The sequence below is a fragment of the Rhopalosiphum maidis genome, chromosome 2 (genome assembly GCF_003676215.2).
Source record: "Rhopalosiphum maidis isolate BTI-1 chromosome 2, ASM367621v3, whole genome shotgun sequence".
Taxonomy (NCBI): domain Eukaryota; kingdom Metazoa; phylum Arthropoda; class Insecta; order Hemiptera; family Aphididae; genus Rhopalosiphum; species Rhopalosiphum maidis.
Window position 1 is genome coordinate 73,214,601 of NC_040878.1, and position 17,831 is coordinate 73,232,431.

The 17,831-nt window shown below is 26.6% G+C and overlaps 1 protein-coding gene across 2 annotated transcripts; it reads right to left on the reverse strand.

Moving 5' to 3' along the window:
- Positions 1-1,895: 1,895 nt before the first annotated feature.
- Positions 1,896-16,038, reverse strand: LOC113551636 (transmembrane protein 165). Of its 2 annotated transcripts, XM_026953990.1 has the most exons (6): positions 14,883-16,038; positions 12,266-12,441; positions 3,045-3,164; positions 2,498-2,662; positions 2,334-2,439; positions 1,896-2,266 (listed from the first exon to the last, which is right to left on the reverse strand). In XM_026953990.1, exons 1-6 carry the CDS (start codon positions 15,205-15,207, stop codon positions 2,187-2,189), a joined length of 972 nt encoding a protein of 323 aa, XP_026809791.1. In that variant the 5' UTR covers positions 15,208-16,038; the 3' UTR covers positions 1,896-2,186. The 2 variants fall into 2 exon arrangements, with proteins under 2 accessions (XP_026809791.1, XP_026809792.1); XM_026953991.1 differs by lacking the exon at positions 3,045-3,164 and having other exon boundaries at positions 14,883-16,037.
- Positions 16,039-17,831: the final 1,793 nt, after the last annotated feature.

Genomic DNA, 17,831 nt, shown 5'->3' on the forward strand with positions numbered 1-17,831 from the left:
TAATAAATTAATAATTATAATCAAATACAACTAATGTGCAAGAAAAAAAAAATACCAGAGTTATCTTTTTTGTCAATATTAAAACCAGTAACTTGAACATTCTATATTTATTTGATTTTTTAAGTATTATATAAAAAATAATATTAATTAGGTAGTTTTTATTATACATTCATTTGAATGCATATTTAGAAAAAATGTACCAGCCTAATGTATAGGCCAGTCCGTCCCTGTTTATGATTGCATGTGATTAATATTGAACAAAGACATTGTTATATCTCCTGAAATAATGGAAATATCATAGTTGTGATTTTTTAATAAGATTTACAGGGACAAGAACTATAAATATTTCATATTTTAATTTATTTAAATGTTTTGGTAAAAATGTTAAAAAATATATTTTTTTTTTATTTAATTATTTTCTTAAAAATTGAAGATATCCATTTTGTAAGTTCATTTTTCTGAAAAAAATAAAATAAAACAAAATATATTTTTTAACATTTTTACCAAAACATTTAAATAAATTAAAATATGAAATATTTGTAGTTCTTGTCCCTGTAAATCTTATTAAAAAATCACAACTATGATATTTCCATTATTTCAGGAGATATAGCAATGAGTAAATCCTCATGTGACACCCTGTATTTACCTCAAAATTCTAAGTAAAACAAACGTAACATATAATTTAAATGTTTTATAAAGAAAATTTAAATATTTTACCTATTAATAATTAATATGAAATTTGTTCAAAGTGTACATAAATATATGATTACTATGATTTAATCTGTATCACAAGAAGTTGTATATTAATGTATCACAAAATTTAATTTTGGAATTAATAACTTTTATTAAGTGTTATAATCATTTTATATGCACATTTCTTAAGATTTGGAAAACATTTTTCTGGCAAAATGGTACAAAATTCTAGAATCTAGGTACCTTGAAATAATTATTTGTTATGACTTAATGAGCTTGACAACTTGACGACTTCTTCAAGCTGATGCTCTGTTAAAAATTTGTATATGCCTATGGTGAACAGATTTTCAAAAATACGGAATACGTAACAAATATAAATCTGACTATTATTAGTTATTATGAATAACACTAAAAGAAACACCTTGTATTTTATTATTTCTTTTTAGTAAGAAATTAATAAATTAAGAATAATGAAAACTAATATATTATTTTCAAAACATTAATTAGCGTGACAGCAAAAACATTGGTCAGAATCTACCTGCAAGCTTTAAGTTGGAGACTCTTGAAACAGAGAAAATATTTAGGATTTAAGAATGTTATGAAATGACATGGAAATCAAGAGTGCTAATAAGAACTGTATACCTATTCCAAAATTGATAATTACAATCTTCCAATCATTTAAACTAAAAATACTTTACTAACTGGAGAATAAAATGTATATATATGACGTGTATATACTGTTAATTTTTACGATTAAAGAAGTCTTATATTATAAAAAAAAAAATTAGTTATTAAATAAACTATAGTTTTCATAAACCAACACTATGCCATGAAATAATTCTATGTACTAATAATTTCAACATAGCCTTGCATCACTATATCATTATTATTAACAGTATACTTTTCAATTTAGGTTCATGGATACTAAGAGATTGGACTTAAACGTACAGCTGAATAATATATAACAGTTATTGTATGACAAATAAAAAGTAATAATAATTAGTATTATATTATGTTTTTTATAATTAAAAATAAATATTATATTATACAGATAGAATTCATTTGATTTAAAAATAAAAATAATATGCTGCATGATGCATATTCAAACAAACTATAATTTATTTGTGTGATACTTATCATACATAGTTAGATAATTAAAACTATTAAAATATAATCAAAAATAATTAAATAATTGACAAAAGTACTTAGGCAAATATATCAATTTTATTATCATCAATCTTTATATTATATACTATACATTGTTATACCTCATGGCAAATCTCATTAATAATACTTTATTTATACAAATATAACAAACATAAATAAATCAATAATACAAAAATTAACAAATATTATTGAATTTTACACTTGAATGAAAGCATACACTAAAATAACAGTAGTGAAATATAAATATCACAGATGAACTAAGTATGCTGAGCTCTGATACTGTAGCATTTGCAATGGCCTTAATAGTTGTTGTGACATTCTTATGGCTACGTTTCTCCTTCATTCGGATCAAACATTAATGCAGTCACAGCAAACATTATAAATACAACACCACCCACAATAGTTACTATTAAAAATACAAATATATTATTTATTATGTTATGTTCTTATTTATTTTTATATTAAAAACTTACCAGTTCGAACAGATATTTTTTGAGCAATGAAACGACCGCCAATAACAGCTAGTCCTGTACATAAAGAATGTCCTAAGACTCCCCCAAGCGCAACACCATAAGCATCCTAAAAATAATTTAACAATTAAAAATCAAAATATAAATTTAGTTTTAATATTTTATACTTCTCTAGCTGCTAAAATTATAGTGGCTAATTGACTACGGTCACCCCATTCTGCGAGGAATGTCATTGTAAAAGCTTGAATCAGAGTTTTTGACACAATCAACAAACTCTTACTGCCGAATCGTAATCGACATCTTTTTGGAGCTTGTTGTTCTATGTCTGCATCCTATATCAAAGTCAATGTTAGCACAAAACATAGAATTTATTTAATTCTATAATTGTGAATATAATAATTTCAGATTACATTATATTTCACTTGAGTACTTTAGAGAAATTGCGATTAGGTAATAATTATTACTAAAGTTAATCATTTAAGTGAAATATAAATTATACCTAATTAAAAAGCCATTGAAAATCTACGAGCGGTTATTTTGCTGGGGAAATAGTTCATGCTGCAATGATTTTAAAAACAAAACAAAATATACCTACATCTTTATTAATTTGGTATTGTTTATTACAGCGTAAATCGTAATGCATAATTTAGGAGATCTAGCAGATTTTGTAATCATATTTTACTGTATGTAGGTATTTTATTCAGTAATTCTTACCTTTAAGTCAGTACTATTGTCAACAGTCACGTTGATAGTTTCAACCACGGATGGCATAACCGCGGGCGATTTATCATCTTTCTCGGTGACTGGTGACGCATCTTTATTATTCTTCTTGTTCTTTAGGTATTTAATAATTTATTCCCAAATAATAAACAGCCCAAAGAAGTGTAGAAGGATAATGTTAAAAAAATGCCAAAATGAAAAAAAAAAAAATATGAATTAACCTAAAATATTAATTAATAATTTGAAGACTACAGCAAATAATAAATACAGTTTAAAATTAAAATATTTAATACTAAAATTGTTATTATTGTTTATCAATATAGATTATTAATGGATTCTGAATAGAGCAAGGCAATTTATAGTTTTTCAATGACACATTTTTAAAATTTACCAATATATTTTTTTTTTTAAAGAAAAAATTAGAAACAACTAACAAAATGATGTTAAACATTTTTTTTAAACCAAGCTCAGCTCAGAATCGATTTAATGTGATAATAGTAACACAATTATGTTATAATCCAAATAATTAAAAATAATAATAAAATTACCCAATATTGGAACCATAGACCAAATATTTGTATTAATTTACCGATTATGGAAGCAAAATTAATTAATTTGAGTCCAATACAGATAATAATTAATACAAGCATTTAGGTCATATATAGATAATTATGGTTATAATTTTAAAATTAAACACAGCTACGCCATTAATGAAAATGGCCATCAATTACATGTTATATACTTTAAAGGAGCCAACACTCATTACCTTATCTTCTTTGTCAAACTAATGGAGATAATAATAGACACATTACAAATCTTGTTATGAATGTTGTAACAATTCACAGTTTTACACTTAATAAACTATTATGCTACACTAGAAAATTATTTCTTAGGGGATTGCAAACATACAATTTTAAGATAAATAGGCTTATTTTCATACAATCCGTCTTTTAATGATGTGATAATGAAAATTAATTTAAATTTCTTATCTTGTTTTATTGAGAATGATATTTCAACTTTTTAATGAAAATAAGCTTTATAATAATATATCTATTTATCTTTCATAATTATTTTCATATCAATTAAATTATGACACTGTTGAAATGGAAATAGTTAGTATTATTTATAGCATGACAATAAGGATCTGTAAAATAATCCTTTAAATACATCATGCGAAACGTGTGGCTTAAAAATTAAAATTTTTTTAATGAACAGTAAATTAATCCAATACAGAACTTGCATATAAAACAATATCTGTGTTCATTCGTTAGTTTTTCTAAATATTTCAATTTTAACGCGAGTTAATTTTGAAAATTTAAAAATAAACGCATTATTTATCTCACGTAATAAACATACTGAAAACAATCTAATATTTTTATTTGTTTAAAGGGGTATACAATAATACAATTTAGTAAAAATTAAAGTTATTATAAGTTATTTTACATAAATCTAAACACAATTTTTAACCCTCTTATTTGTACATAAAAAAATAAAATAATTTATAATTGGCAAATTAGACAAAAACAAATTTTATATTATGTACCAGGACGTATATTACATTATATTATGTAATTTGCGCACGAAAGCACACTTTTTACGGGATTGCAAACAGTCATTACTTATTATCTAGCGCCAAAACATATTTAAGAAGTATCAGAAATACAAATATTTGGTAATTTGTTCAACATACATAAAGCGTAGTATTATGATTGAAAATATTACTGAATTTATCATGAAGTTTACTTCAGAATGATGAATTACAATTTGTTTTGGTAGTCTTTGTTGATAAATGGATTATTTGATATAATGGGCAGCAACAGTTACATAGTAAGGAAGAACAGGGGCAAGGAATTTATGAACCCCCTTTAACAATTTAAATTCTGTATTAAATATTGAAAATTAAAAGTTTATACAAAAATTTATATTCAAATAAATAAATCTGAAAGAAATATTTGAACCAGAAATTATTCACAAATTTTTGCCGAAATAAAACGCTTGCCAAGTCAGAGATCTTACTTTCTTGATTTTCATCTTTTAGAAATGTATTAATTGTATGCAATATACATAATGTATTTTATTTTCATTTTGTGAAATAGATCTCTGAAACTGGAGAGCGAATTTTGTTGTTTGGGGTCTTGTTAGATTCACATTGGCTAAGAGAAGTGCAACTTTATCTTTTATAGTGTTAAGAGGATGTCACACACTGTTTGTTTTCTCTCTCTAGCCCACGCACAACATAGACGAAACGCATTTTTACACGCAGTCTGAGTAGAACCCGCTCAATTTTGGTTGTAGAGTAAATATACATATTATAAAATTAAATTTTGATAATATTTCTGAGTACAAGACGACGAGTTTTTTTTAAAAAATTAAAATTTTGAAAAGTTAAAGGTTATTTAAAAATGTTGTAATTTATAGCTATTTCTAAACAATATAATTAACGATGTATTGAGAATAATGGAAAAAACTCATCGTCTTATACTCAGGAATATTATCAAAATTTAATTTTATAATAAATATATACATGTATATTTATTCTAGAACCAAAATTAAGCGAGTTATACACAGACTGCGTAAATGCGTTTTGTCTATGTTGCGCGTGGACTAGAGAGAGAAAAAAACTGTGTGACATCCTTTTAATTCACTACAGAGTTTCAAAAAAAAATTAAAATACATTTATTGGACATTTTTTATGTTTTTCAGTTTTATAGCTTTGAAGTGAGTTAACGATTGAAGATAAAGTTCTGAAAATCTTCACAGTACTTCTCCTAGCCAGTGTGAATCTAACAAGACCCCCTCCCCCAAAAAAAAAAAATTTTAAAATGTTTTAAAAATTAAGAATTTTTCATTTCAATTACCATACTTACTAGATTAAAAATACACCTAGCTGAACTGGGTAAAATAATTGTTAAAAATAAAAACTTTAGGCTAAATTATAATAATATTTATAAACGAAACAGTGGACGCTGCTGCTTATAAAACTAGTTTTGAGACCAGCACAAAGTGAGTCTTATAGTTATAGCCCGATAAATCTTATAGGCAAAGTAGAGAAAAACGAAAAAAATTAATTAATCTTTAACTTTATCGAGCTATTTTCATTTTACATAATATTATATATTATTATTTATTATTTAAATAACGCTGTTGTAAATAATCTCCTATAATTTGTATGATGTACACTATACATATAAAATTATTATTTTTATTTGTGTTTTGTTACTTTCGACTATTATGTCGATATATTGCTCGTACTCATATGTTTATATTAAAATTAGTGCCTCAATTTATTATTCTCCAAGAGTTTTTTTTTTAGTAAGAATAGTTTTCTCTTTTATTCCACCGGTGGAACTACACTTCTGTCGCCATGAAGTAGTTAACCTACCTCATTTTATCTGCCAATTCTTCAGTTTTTTGACGCGAGCATCTTTATTTTTGACTTTCACAAACCCTTTTAACGCTCATTCAACATTATTATTCTTTTCATATCTTTTCTTTTTTCTGCTAGCACGTAAAGTGTGATAAGACATGAATTAAAATCACGACATAAAAATAATTTTTCAAAACTAATTTATTTCAAAATTTTTTACCATTTTGTTCATTATATTATATAAAATTATGAGTTTTATATTCTGAGCGGTGCACAGAGCAACAAATGTTTGTATTAATTTTAAAGATGGTTTTTAGTAGCAGTTTGAATATAGTCGGTATTCAGGGGAGAGGAATCTGAAAATAATATTCCAAATACTTTTCAAAATGATCATGGTTGCCACATACAGTGGCGGATCTAGATTTTTTGGGGGGGGGAAATTAAAAATATTATTATATGTATATTATATAATTTCGTAAACATAATATTTAAGATTTAGTGTTAGGTCTTACAAATATAATATAACTGTGGGGGTGGCGAGCCCTTGGTCCCGTCCTTGAATCTACCAATGATGGTAATAATTTTAAAAATATTTTGACTCTTTTTATAAACATTTTTTATTTTAATAAATTTCGATAAATCGTTTTATACTTCATTAAGGAGTTTGAAAATATAATACAAAGTTCTTCATAACTCAATAATAATAATAATAATAATACTAAAACCAAATAATTTAAAAATGTATAAACATAATTTCTTTTTATAGACATTTAATATTTAAACGAAGAATAACAATTTATTATATTTTTTTTTGCACTTTAAAAATATTATTATTGAAGGTTTGAGACTTTCGTTTATTATTATACTTTTTTACACACAATGACATTTAAAGATACATACTATGTTCTAGGTAAAAACTTATTCAACCTACCGGATTAAAAATAGTAAAATTAATTACTTTAATATAACTGTATAAATATAAAATAAAATTAACTTAGTAATATAGGTTGTGGTATAAGTAAAGACCTTTATCATCCTCTCAACTCAGAATACAAAATGCAAACTTTTCAACAACAAAAAACTAGCGAAAAAATTAATGAACATTTTTCGCAAAACCAATCTTTTATAAAATTTAATTTTAAACACATTTTAAACTCAAATTTTGAAAAAAATGATGTATTTAAACGAAAAATAACAATTTTATAATTCTTTTGTTATAATTTAAAAATATAATTCGTGTGTTCTTGAAACTTAACGTAGGTATATGTATATTATTATTATATTTTATACACATAATGGAAATTGCTCGGGAAATTGAAAATACAATGATTTTGGCAAAAATTAATTCAATCTACTGAATTACTAATAGTAAACAGTGCTCGACTTGGTAAAATTAAAGTAGGGGGGACTCCATTAACTTTAAAAAAAAGATCTTCCCCATCACTTGTTAAATGTTACAAAGCCGTGGGGGCTACGCATCCACACCCCCTATACCCCTCTTTAAATCATATGAAAAATATTTATAAATAATCAAACTAAAAAAAAATTACTGTAAATATTATATTGTATATTTTAGTTATAACTAATATTATAACAAACTCAAGACTAACTAAATAAAAAACAATTCATTTTAACTATTTATTTAAATAGTTCCATAATTTATCATAAGACGTATACTCTAGGATGCAATAGTAGTTAGAACAAATATAATGTGGAACAAATATTTTGTGGCACAATTTGTAGTGATGATTTAAGATAATTAGTTAAATAATAATAATAATAAATATCTTAATAATTATTAAATCTATGGTAAGAAAAATTATTATGATGTTATCACGTGCATTTTGATAAAAATTGAATAAATGAAAATAAAAATGATTTATTATTGAATTCAAATTTAAGACATACAATTTATTATATGTATAGTGACTTACTCAATAACAAGGTATCATAGATGTATAAAGAAACGGAGTGATAATAAAGAGGTCCGGGAGCCAACATTGTTAAAAAAGATTGCATACACTTCAGGTTCCATCGTATGAACAGATATGGACTATTTCTTTCTAAAAATGTTGGCATTTTACAACTATAGGGATGGGGACGCGTAGTGCATAGATTAATATGCCTATGCAAGACACATACTAATACACTATACAGCGGTTACCCATTTCCCACCTTTTTATCGGCATCTCCCGCAGTCAATCCAAAATCCTGACTACTTCCACCGGACAGGACAAAGGTACATATATATATTTTATTTTAATAATAAACGTACGACAGCGGAATAGTAACATAACGCCCATGTGCGTGCAAGTTATATGCGTTTGATACCTGTGTGGCTGTGCACACACACGCACTTATAATCAACTACTATAAGACTTGAATGCATGTATATTTCAAGTTATTTATTACGATATCTTTAAAAACGGACACATATTATTATGCAATCCTTTACTATTTTATTAAATGTAGTGTTATAGAACCAAAATTATTCAAATTATATTATGTAATATAATTATTTAATAAAAAATCTTAGATTTAAACATTTTCTGTTTCTTTAATAATAATAACTTTTGATGGCTAAGGACAATATGTTAAATTTCCCAAATCTTAACCATTAAAGTGAAACCTAGGTAGTTAGTAATCCTATCCTCAGAGAATATGTTTAGTTTTTAATCAGATACTAAAATAATAAGTAGTATAAATAGCAAAAAAAAAATTAATTAATTAATACGTATAGGTACATTTAAAGATTAATAGAGTATATTAATTTAGATGTATGTACCAAATATTTCATAATTAGAGAATACAAACAAAAATAAAAGGCAAAGGAAAAAATATGAAGCATTAAAGGCAAACCACAGATGTATACTATAGACATTGATTTTATAATAGTCAATGTTATATCGAGTATAGACTATATACTGTATATAGACGCCCGACTTGGTGGCCGGCACCCTTACTTGAAGCAAACCGTCATAATGTACGTTGGGTAATGTTTACAAACCAATTTTAATAATCTTAACGATATTTAATAAAATTATAATAAATGATTGTTGAAAGTATAAAAATTGAAACTTGAAACTTAACTTTAAGCTAAAATAGTATTTAAATTAAATGTAGACTGTAGACTACAGGGGTCACCAAACAGTCAATCGCGATCGCCTGGTCGATCTTTCTAGGAATGTAGGTCGATCGTAATAAAAATTAATTTTACCATTATCAGTCGATTGCATACTAAATAATCAGATAATGTAAATTGATATATATATATTGTATTCTAGAAATCTACCATTATTGGTCATTGTGATAGTCGGAATACTTTATTATTGTCAGTTATAAGTTATAACTTGACTGTCAATTAGTCACGTGCAACGTGTATTGTATGTTCCGTGTATTTTCATTTTTACCGAATTTATTTAGAATTTTAAATTTTTAATAAAATGAATAATAAAATGAATGCAAATAAAAAATACAAAATTTATCGTTTTAACCAGGAATGGAAGTTGGAGTTGTTTTATTGACATTAAAGGCAAGTGCGTATGTTTATTATGACAAAATACGCTTTCAATTTCAAACTTAAAAAGGCATTATCGAACAAAATATGATTTTTTTTTACTTTTTCTCGTGTATTATTAGAATATTAGATTATTATTATTAATATTATGGGGAAACAATAAATAATTCTTTGGAGTTTACTCTTCTTTCAAACAAATTTCCTTCTAAAAACCTAAATTCTCCTAGATGTAGACCACCAGACTTAAAATTTCGAATGTAGCTCACTAGTTTGAAAAAGTTGAAGACCTCAGTGTAGAGTGTAAATTAGTGAAGTGAAAACTAGATTTTTAAATTTGTGGTTACATTATCATAAAAAACAAATTGTAAACATTTCCAATCTTATTTGACTTCAAAAACTCATATAGTGGAATATAGGAGTCGGGCATCTAATATATACTATACATCTGTGAAACAAACACATTTAATTTGATAATCATAATTTATTTTTAATTTAACTAGAAATGGCATATAAATGAAAAGTAAGCTAAGCAAAGATAATACAGATGTTTACACAAATAATAAAGGTAATCAGCACAGGCAAAAAAGCAATTAGAACAATTAGCAGAAATTTGCATTATTTACTTGTGTATAATTTTGTGTATTACAATTTATATACCTATTCTTTTAATGCTTAAATATAAATATATATTAAAATATTTTTATTTTGAGTTTCATCGCAATTAACTCTCTAAAGTACTCAATAATATAACATAACTAAATATAGTACTTAATATTCTTAAAATCTTAACTAATAAGTAAAATTAGAGTTGATTTACATATTATATTATGTTATGTTAAAATGCATTTTATGATATTAATAGTGGCATTGATAAAAGAATTATATTCATACTGATAAATAAATTAAGTTTTTTATACAGAATAAGTACAAGTGATATTACAAAAACAGATTAATTTGACAGGAGAGCTTTATTTTTTTTTAGATACTAAGTTTCAAAATTAACTCATTAAAGAAAAATTATAAATAGAAAAATATTTATGGACAGTAAAAAAAGTCAGATGACAGATAGATTTTAGACGTGGATATATCATACACAAAATAAGGTTCTCTAATTTAATTAAAAAATTTTGAATTAAAAGTTAAAAGCTCGTATACTGCTGCAGTACTAAAGTACTGATAAAAAGGTTCTATTTATTTTATATAGCACAACAACGGTATAGTACTTCATATTTAACCTATTTTAATACTTATGTTAAAATGTATTGTACAAATAATTTTTTGATAATAACTTTTAAATATTTTAAATTGAATGTATTAATTATTATTTCATATTATCTAACTATATACAAAATAGAAAAGTAGTATAACAATTTACAGAGTTATTAGAAAACACAATTAGTGACTATAGATAATATATTTTTCATACTTAAGTGTTATTGATAGTTATTATTTTTACTTTTGCCTAAAAATAAATAGTTTGATCTTTATTTATTAAAAAATGTATATCCACAGACAAAATTTGTACCAAAAATTTATATCATTATATTCTAAACATTATTTTGATGAAATTGGGAATAAAAAATAACTATTATAGTTATTTTTTGTAATTTAACAAATATTATTTTAAGGGATTTATTTTGCAATTATATACGTACATTAACTACACAATAAAATATTTAAATTTTATTGTTATTATATAGGTGTTATAAACATATTCACACATATTTTATTGCATTTTTTAACATTTTAAAGACATTTTTTAAGGTTTTTTAGTGTATTAAATTCACAGCCCTAGTTATAAGTTAATAATATTAAAATAATATCATACGTAATTTTTACATATCATTACTTTTTTACTAATATTAATAATTAGAAAATGAATGACTTGACAATTATACTATATATCGGTCCTGACTGGAGAAATATTGGTTGACAAAACCATTTAAGCTCAGAATAATTTTTAGTATACAATGATTTGTCATTGAATTAAAATTTAACAAATCCATCATCATAACCCACTCAATGACGAGATATACTTAAGACCTACTATAGAGCAGAGCTAGTTCTTAATTTTTTATTTAAATTTAACAAAGTTGATTTAATTTTTTTTATTGTGTGTATGATATAATTAATTTAACTTTAGTATACATTTAATAGAACTATAATATTATTATATTATTGGTTAAAAATTAAGTTACCAAGCATTATATTTTATATAGCACCACTTTCATTAACACATACTAAATTTTAAAATAACATACACAAAAAAATATAAAGTTGTTTGCCAAATTAAAGCTTTCTGCTTATTTATAGATAAAAATTAATTATTACCTCATCATCTTTGCGTCGCAAATTTGCTTGTACTTCTTCAAGTTCATCTTGTCCTTCATTAGGAGACATTTTGAACCCTTCTCTTAGCATTTTAAGTCCAAACACAGCAAACAAAGCTGTTGATATATAGTATGTGTATGCACGAGGTATAACTGTTGCTGCATATCCAAATAAAACTGCAAAATCAATAAAATATTTTCTTCAACAGAGTATCTAACCTAAAATATTTGAGAATATTTTGTATTATACAGGGTACAATTCACCAAGCATGCTCACCTCCTTTTTATCTTTAATCATGCATTTATTAAAATTCTAAGTTTTTGAATTTAGTAGTAAGTACACTATACTAAGATTGTATATGTAAAATCATTATATTATCCCTCGTATTATCCATAATAGTTAAAATAATAAATATAATAACTGAGAAATTATTTATATGAATTTCAGTTTAGAATATTTAAATTTTTAAAAACATCAACATTTTCAAAAAATAAATATGTTACTTACTTACTTTAAAAACCGTTCTCATTATAAAAACAGATGTTTATATTAAAATCAGAATATTAATTTTATGTAAGTACACTTGATTCCAAAATTCAGAATTTAAATAAATGCATCTTTTAAGGATATAAGGATTGAGCAGACTTGGTGAACTACCCTATACATAATGTACAATTATTACATAAACAGTTTCATTCCTAAATACTGTATGCCAATGAATAACAAAACCATATAAACAATTGAATATGTCAAAACTTTCAATGTTAGCATTTCAACATAGTTACTAACAAAGAGTAATAGCATTGGATTTATATTAGTATATCAATATGCATTCAATAGTAATAGGTAAATATAGTACCTATATATTTGTTGTTACTGCAGTATTGTACACTATACAAATATTAAAAAAATTTTAGATGTATAAATAACAAAAACTTTTTAATAGTTATGTTATTATATCCTTTCATTATTTAATAACAGAAATTTTAATTACCTATTTAAAAACAATTGCTACTAAGCAATAAAAAAGAAGTAGGTACCTACTTACTCTATATAATAAAAATTGTTTAAAACAATAAATTCTTTAAAAAGTACCTAAAGTTCAAGAAAAAATATAAAAATTTGCATCAAATTATTCAATTTTTTTTATTTTAATACCTCTTTTATAGTAGGTACCTAATTTATGGGTTTAAAAAAAAAAAAAAAATTTAAAACAACAAATAAGTACCACCTAACGTCCTAACCTATAATTAAAATTATTTAAAATTTTGTAGAGATAAAAATCTTTATTCTGAACAAGCTATACTAATTTCTAAAACTAATAACAGTGGCGCAACAAGGAGGATGCAATAACTGTATTTAATTTTATTTTTATCTTGCATTCCACTCATATCATAATGATAAAAATTATATGTTTTGTGCATTATTAGGTACATATATGTAACACCCCCTGCGGATTTCGATATATACATTTTATATAAAGAGATTATTTATAGGTACATACCTATTATTATACCATACACTCATTTAAAAATAAAAGATCAAATAAAGTATTTTAAAAGTTATGATTGAAACTACATTTTATAGAAGTTAGAAGTCCCGGGTCCATTAAATTATATTAATTTTATTATTAAAACTAGGTAGGTACTATACACAGCGCCGGATTGGCAAGGTATCAGCCTACCGAGCTTAATAATTTTAAACGTTTGACTACAGCTGAAGCTACTGTACGGTTTAAATAATTCAATTCAAATATATTTTCTACTAATGTTTGTATTAATTTATCACTATAATAATAATAATAATAAAAAAAAAACACAATAAAACACTCAAAACCAATCCATATTTTGAGCGGCCCATCGAGTTTTACTCGTTAACTCGTCAGGCTAATCCAGCCTGTACTTAGGTAAATCATTTAAGATGTCCAATTTTACATTCAAACGAAAAATACTGTAAATTAGTAATTAAATAGAATTCTAGATGTAATGTTTAGTTTCCTTTAAACAATTATTAAAATATAGATTTAAAAAAAAATTCTTGAGATGGCTTGTGGTATTGAATATTTTATTAACTAAAATAATAATATATTAAATATACAAAAATATGTGTTTACTTCATTTTTATTATAGGATGTTAATAAGTTATAACACATATTTAGGTAGATTGCCTGATAAGTAATTACAGACATTTTGTTAACATTACATAATTTAAAAATACTCAATATTTGAATTTTAGTTGTGCCTATACTTATCTCATAAAATAAATTTATAAAGGTGATTTGTGTGGATACATAATACTACGGTACTACCGATTATACAGATAAATGTAAAAAACAATTAATTTTACAACTTTTAAGGAAAACTCAAGAATATTAAAAAAAAAAAAACAAAAATATAAAATTAATTTGTCTGATGCTAATTACACTAGTATTGCGCAATAACCTTTAGTGATTAGTAGTTACTGATTAGCAGGTAACTAAATACCAATCAGGCAATACAATGCAAGGGTTATGAATCAGTTTATGTAAATAAATACATTTAATATTTTCATGTACAAAATCTAATGAAGTAGGTACTTAGAATTATTTTAGATATAAAATAAAAAATGTAGTTATTACCTGATAAGACAGTCATAAGTGCAAGAGCAGATATAGCACCAGTGAACACAGTAATTCTTGAATGTCGCATGGCCATAATAGCAGCAATGAAAAATGTCTTGTCGCCCAACTCTGAGACAACTATCACAGAAAGTGATGCAACAAAGGCATGTACTAATCCCAAAGAAACGGTAGGTGTATGTTTCGTTGTCTGCTCGGAAGTCAACGTATCACTATTGTCTGGTACCATTGTAGGCAGTAGATCATCATTTTCATCCACTGGGAGTGAGCTGGTTGTGGCCGCGGCAATCAGGACCACTAACAGCACACTAACTTTTGCAAACATTGTGTTTGGTATGAAACTTCACCAACACAGTCAATAAGTCACAATAATGAATATACCCAAACACGGGTCGAGCACATATGTCAACAGTTGACGGCACACCAATCTCACATAGTTAGAATAGTATAGGTACTACTCGAGTTTTGGAAACCGAGTGAAAAAACTAACTCAGAGCAGGCGGTACAAAATAAAATATATTTTACTGGTATGTATTATGTAGGTACTTGGTAATTAAAAATTAAAGCAACGTTACTTGGCAGTACCTAATAGTGATATTATGATTTACGACGACGAGTAAACAGAGTTATACATCAAACAAAAACTAATGTACGGCGAAAGAACACAAGTGAAATTATACGCGCTTAACACGACACGTCCAACAATTGACGCGCCATCACCGTAATTAACAAACGTTCGGCGTTCGGCAGGCCCAACGACGACGGCGGCGGCGGCACTACGACGGGCGGTTAGGGGTTACGTAAAGCGTTAAGCGCGATAGAGTCAAGAGCGGCGTGCGTTGCAACGGTTGCCGGACAACGACAATGACGGTTGCCGGTTGGCTTGCCGTCGGTGCGAGAGCGCGCCGCGTGTGCGGTAGTTGAGTAGTTCGGTCTGGGCGTTAGGCTTTCACGTGAACGGCCGTAGTGCAGCACGACACACTACCAGCTACCACGACGTCCGTACAACACTACGACTGTTGAACTGGGATATATCGTATTATGTTAATTTATTATTTTATAGTGATTTCATACAGCGTTATCGTACTCGTGCGGCGCGAGTGATGCAGATTGTAGATGCATTCCGATTTGCGAGCAGTGTGGGTAAAGCGAGAAGGAAGCAACGGTCGCGGGTCGACAGCACTCTGTATAACGTGTAATAATATTAATTTTTAATACGGTGTGATGTCGACTGTTACAGCGCCTATTATACCATGTTGTATAATATTTGTAATTATAACATATTTCGTGTAATATTTGTTGTTTACACAATTACACATTTTTATTTTTATCTTTTTCTGTCTCACGGTTTTAAACGGTTAAGTACGATGGTATACTTGTATGTTATTTGGCATTGACATTTGCATAACTATTGTATAATAATTTAGATACGTCACGATAACAATTATATTATTATACGTCAAGTTTGGTGTGTACCTATTACAATGGTTATTGGTTATCACTTTACCAGTCAATGTCTCAATGATTCTCGGTAGCCGGTAATTCGCTATCAGGCCGGTGACTGTCGCAGTAATCGTAGTATACTATATAGTGTCGTCTGTCAGTGACACACTGGTATTTGATTTGATAGTGTGATACGCTATTGGGCACTCGATGGAAACTTACTGAACAAGTACTTCGAGTACTCTCGATTGTCGTAACATGTTATCCTGATTCCTGGCTCAGGAAGTCGTGAACCATGAATGAGTGAGGAGTAAGTTCGCCTAAAACTGGCCTATAAGGCGGGTCGCGCAGGCACCTCTTACCCATTGGGCACGTGCCCAGGGCCCCTAGCTCCTGCTAGATCACCAATTGATAATCGATAATCGATTTTTATCTATATACTATATTTTACTAATATACATATAGGAGACCGCCCCTATTCACTCATCAACGCCCAGATCGAACCGCTGGGTCTAGAGACTTGACATTTTGTACAGAGGTTCCTTAAACGATGAAGGGCGCACTGAGAATGATTTTTGAAATCGGTAATAATAAATGTTTACGTGTAATTTTTATATCTAAATATCTATATTCATATAATAATAACAATAACAGACGGCCGATAACGGGAAATACGGTACAAAATATAAATAATTAATAATAAGTTCTATTTAAAAAAAAATATTGGTATAGATAATAATACATAATATTATTATATAGGTAAATAGTAATCTACAGTCAAAAAGTTATAAATAAAATTACATTTAATATGATTAGTACCTACGTCATTTTGAAGTAATCTATTGGCTTTGTATGAAAATGCTCATAATATACATTCAACAATTAATTATTTAAATTTTCGATAGTAGTGATTAACAATGATTAGCAATAATATCATGCTTATTTGTCACCAGGTTTTTACTTTTTATCTCGCATATAGGTACAAATAATTTCACTCGCCCAAACGGTACAAATGATAGTCGCCCAAATTGGCTACTATTTTTTTGGTCAAAATTATTACCTTCGCCCAAATAACCACCGCCCTTTTGTACGGGCAACGCCGTGACAGGCAGGACAGCTAGTTACCGATAAATCAACTTATTTTGAGAAAAATCAAAGAATAATCGTTAATAGCAAAGGGCCTGAATTTGTATGTTATTTTCAAACAGTCAAAAAAGTAGCTGCTAGATAAGCTACAAGTTTGAATTATACCTAGTCAATAGACCTGAAATAAAAAGTTTTATTTTCCATATTTTTACATGTTTTGCCGTTTTTCGACACGTATAGCATATTTCTGATTTTAAGATTTTTCTTTGCATATAGACGGTTTCTTAATGCATAATAATATGTAATATTTGTATTATATTAATTTAAATAACAATTTGATATTGGAATATATTTATTTTCATTTAGCCAAATACCGAATTTATAAAAAAAAAGGAAATATTTTCGTTATTGCTTTTTCAG

Coding starts and splice junctions, on each gene's coding strand:
- LOC113551636 (XM_026953990.1), bottom strand. CDS start 15,207: ATGTTTGCAAAAGTTAGTGTGCTGTTAGTGGTCCTGATTGCCGCGGCC. Junction 3,165..12,265: donor TGCGACGCAAAGATGATGAG/GTAATAATTAAT, acceptor AAATACCTAAAG/AACAAGAAGAATAATAAAGA. Junction 2,267..2,333: donor AAAAATATCTGTTCGAACTG/GTAAGTTTTTAA, acceptor TATTTTTAATAG/TAACTATTGTGGGTGGTGTT.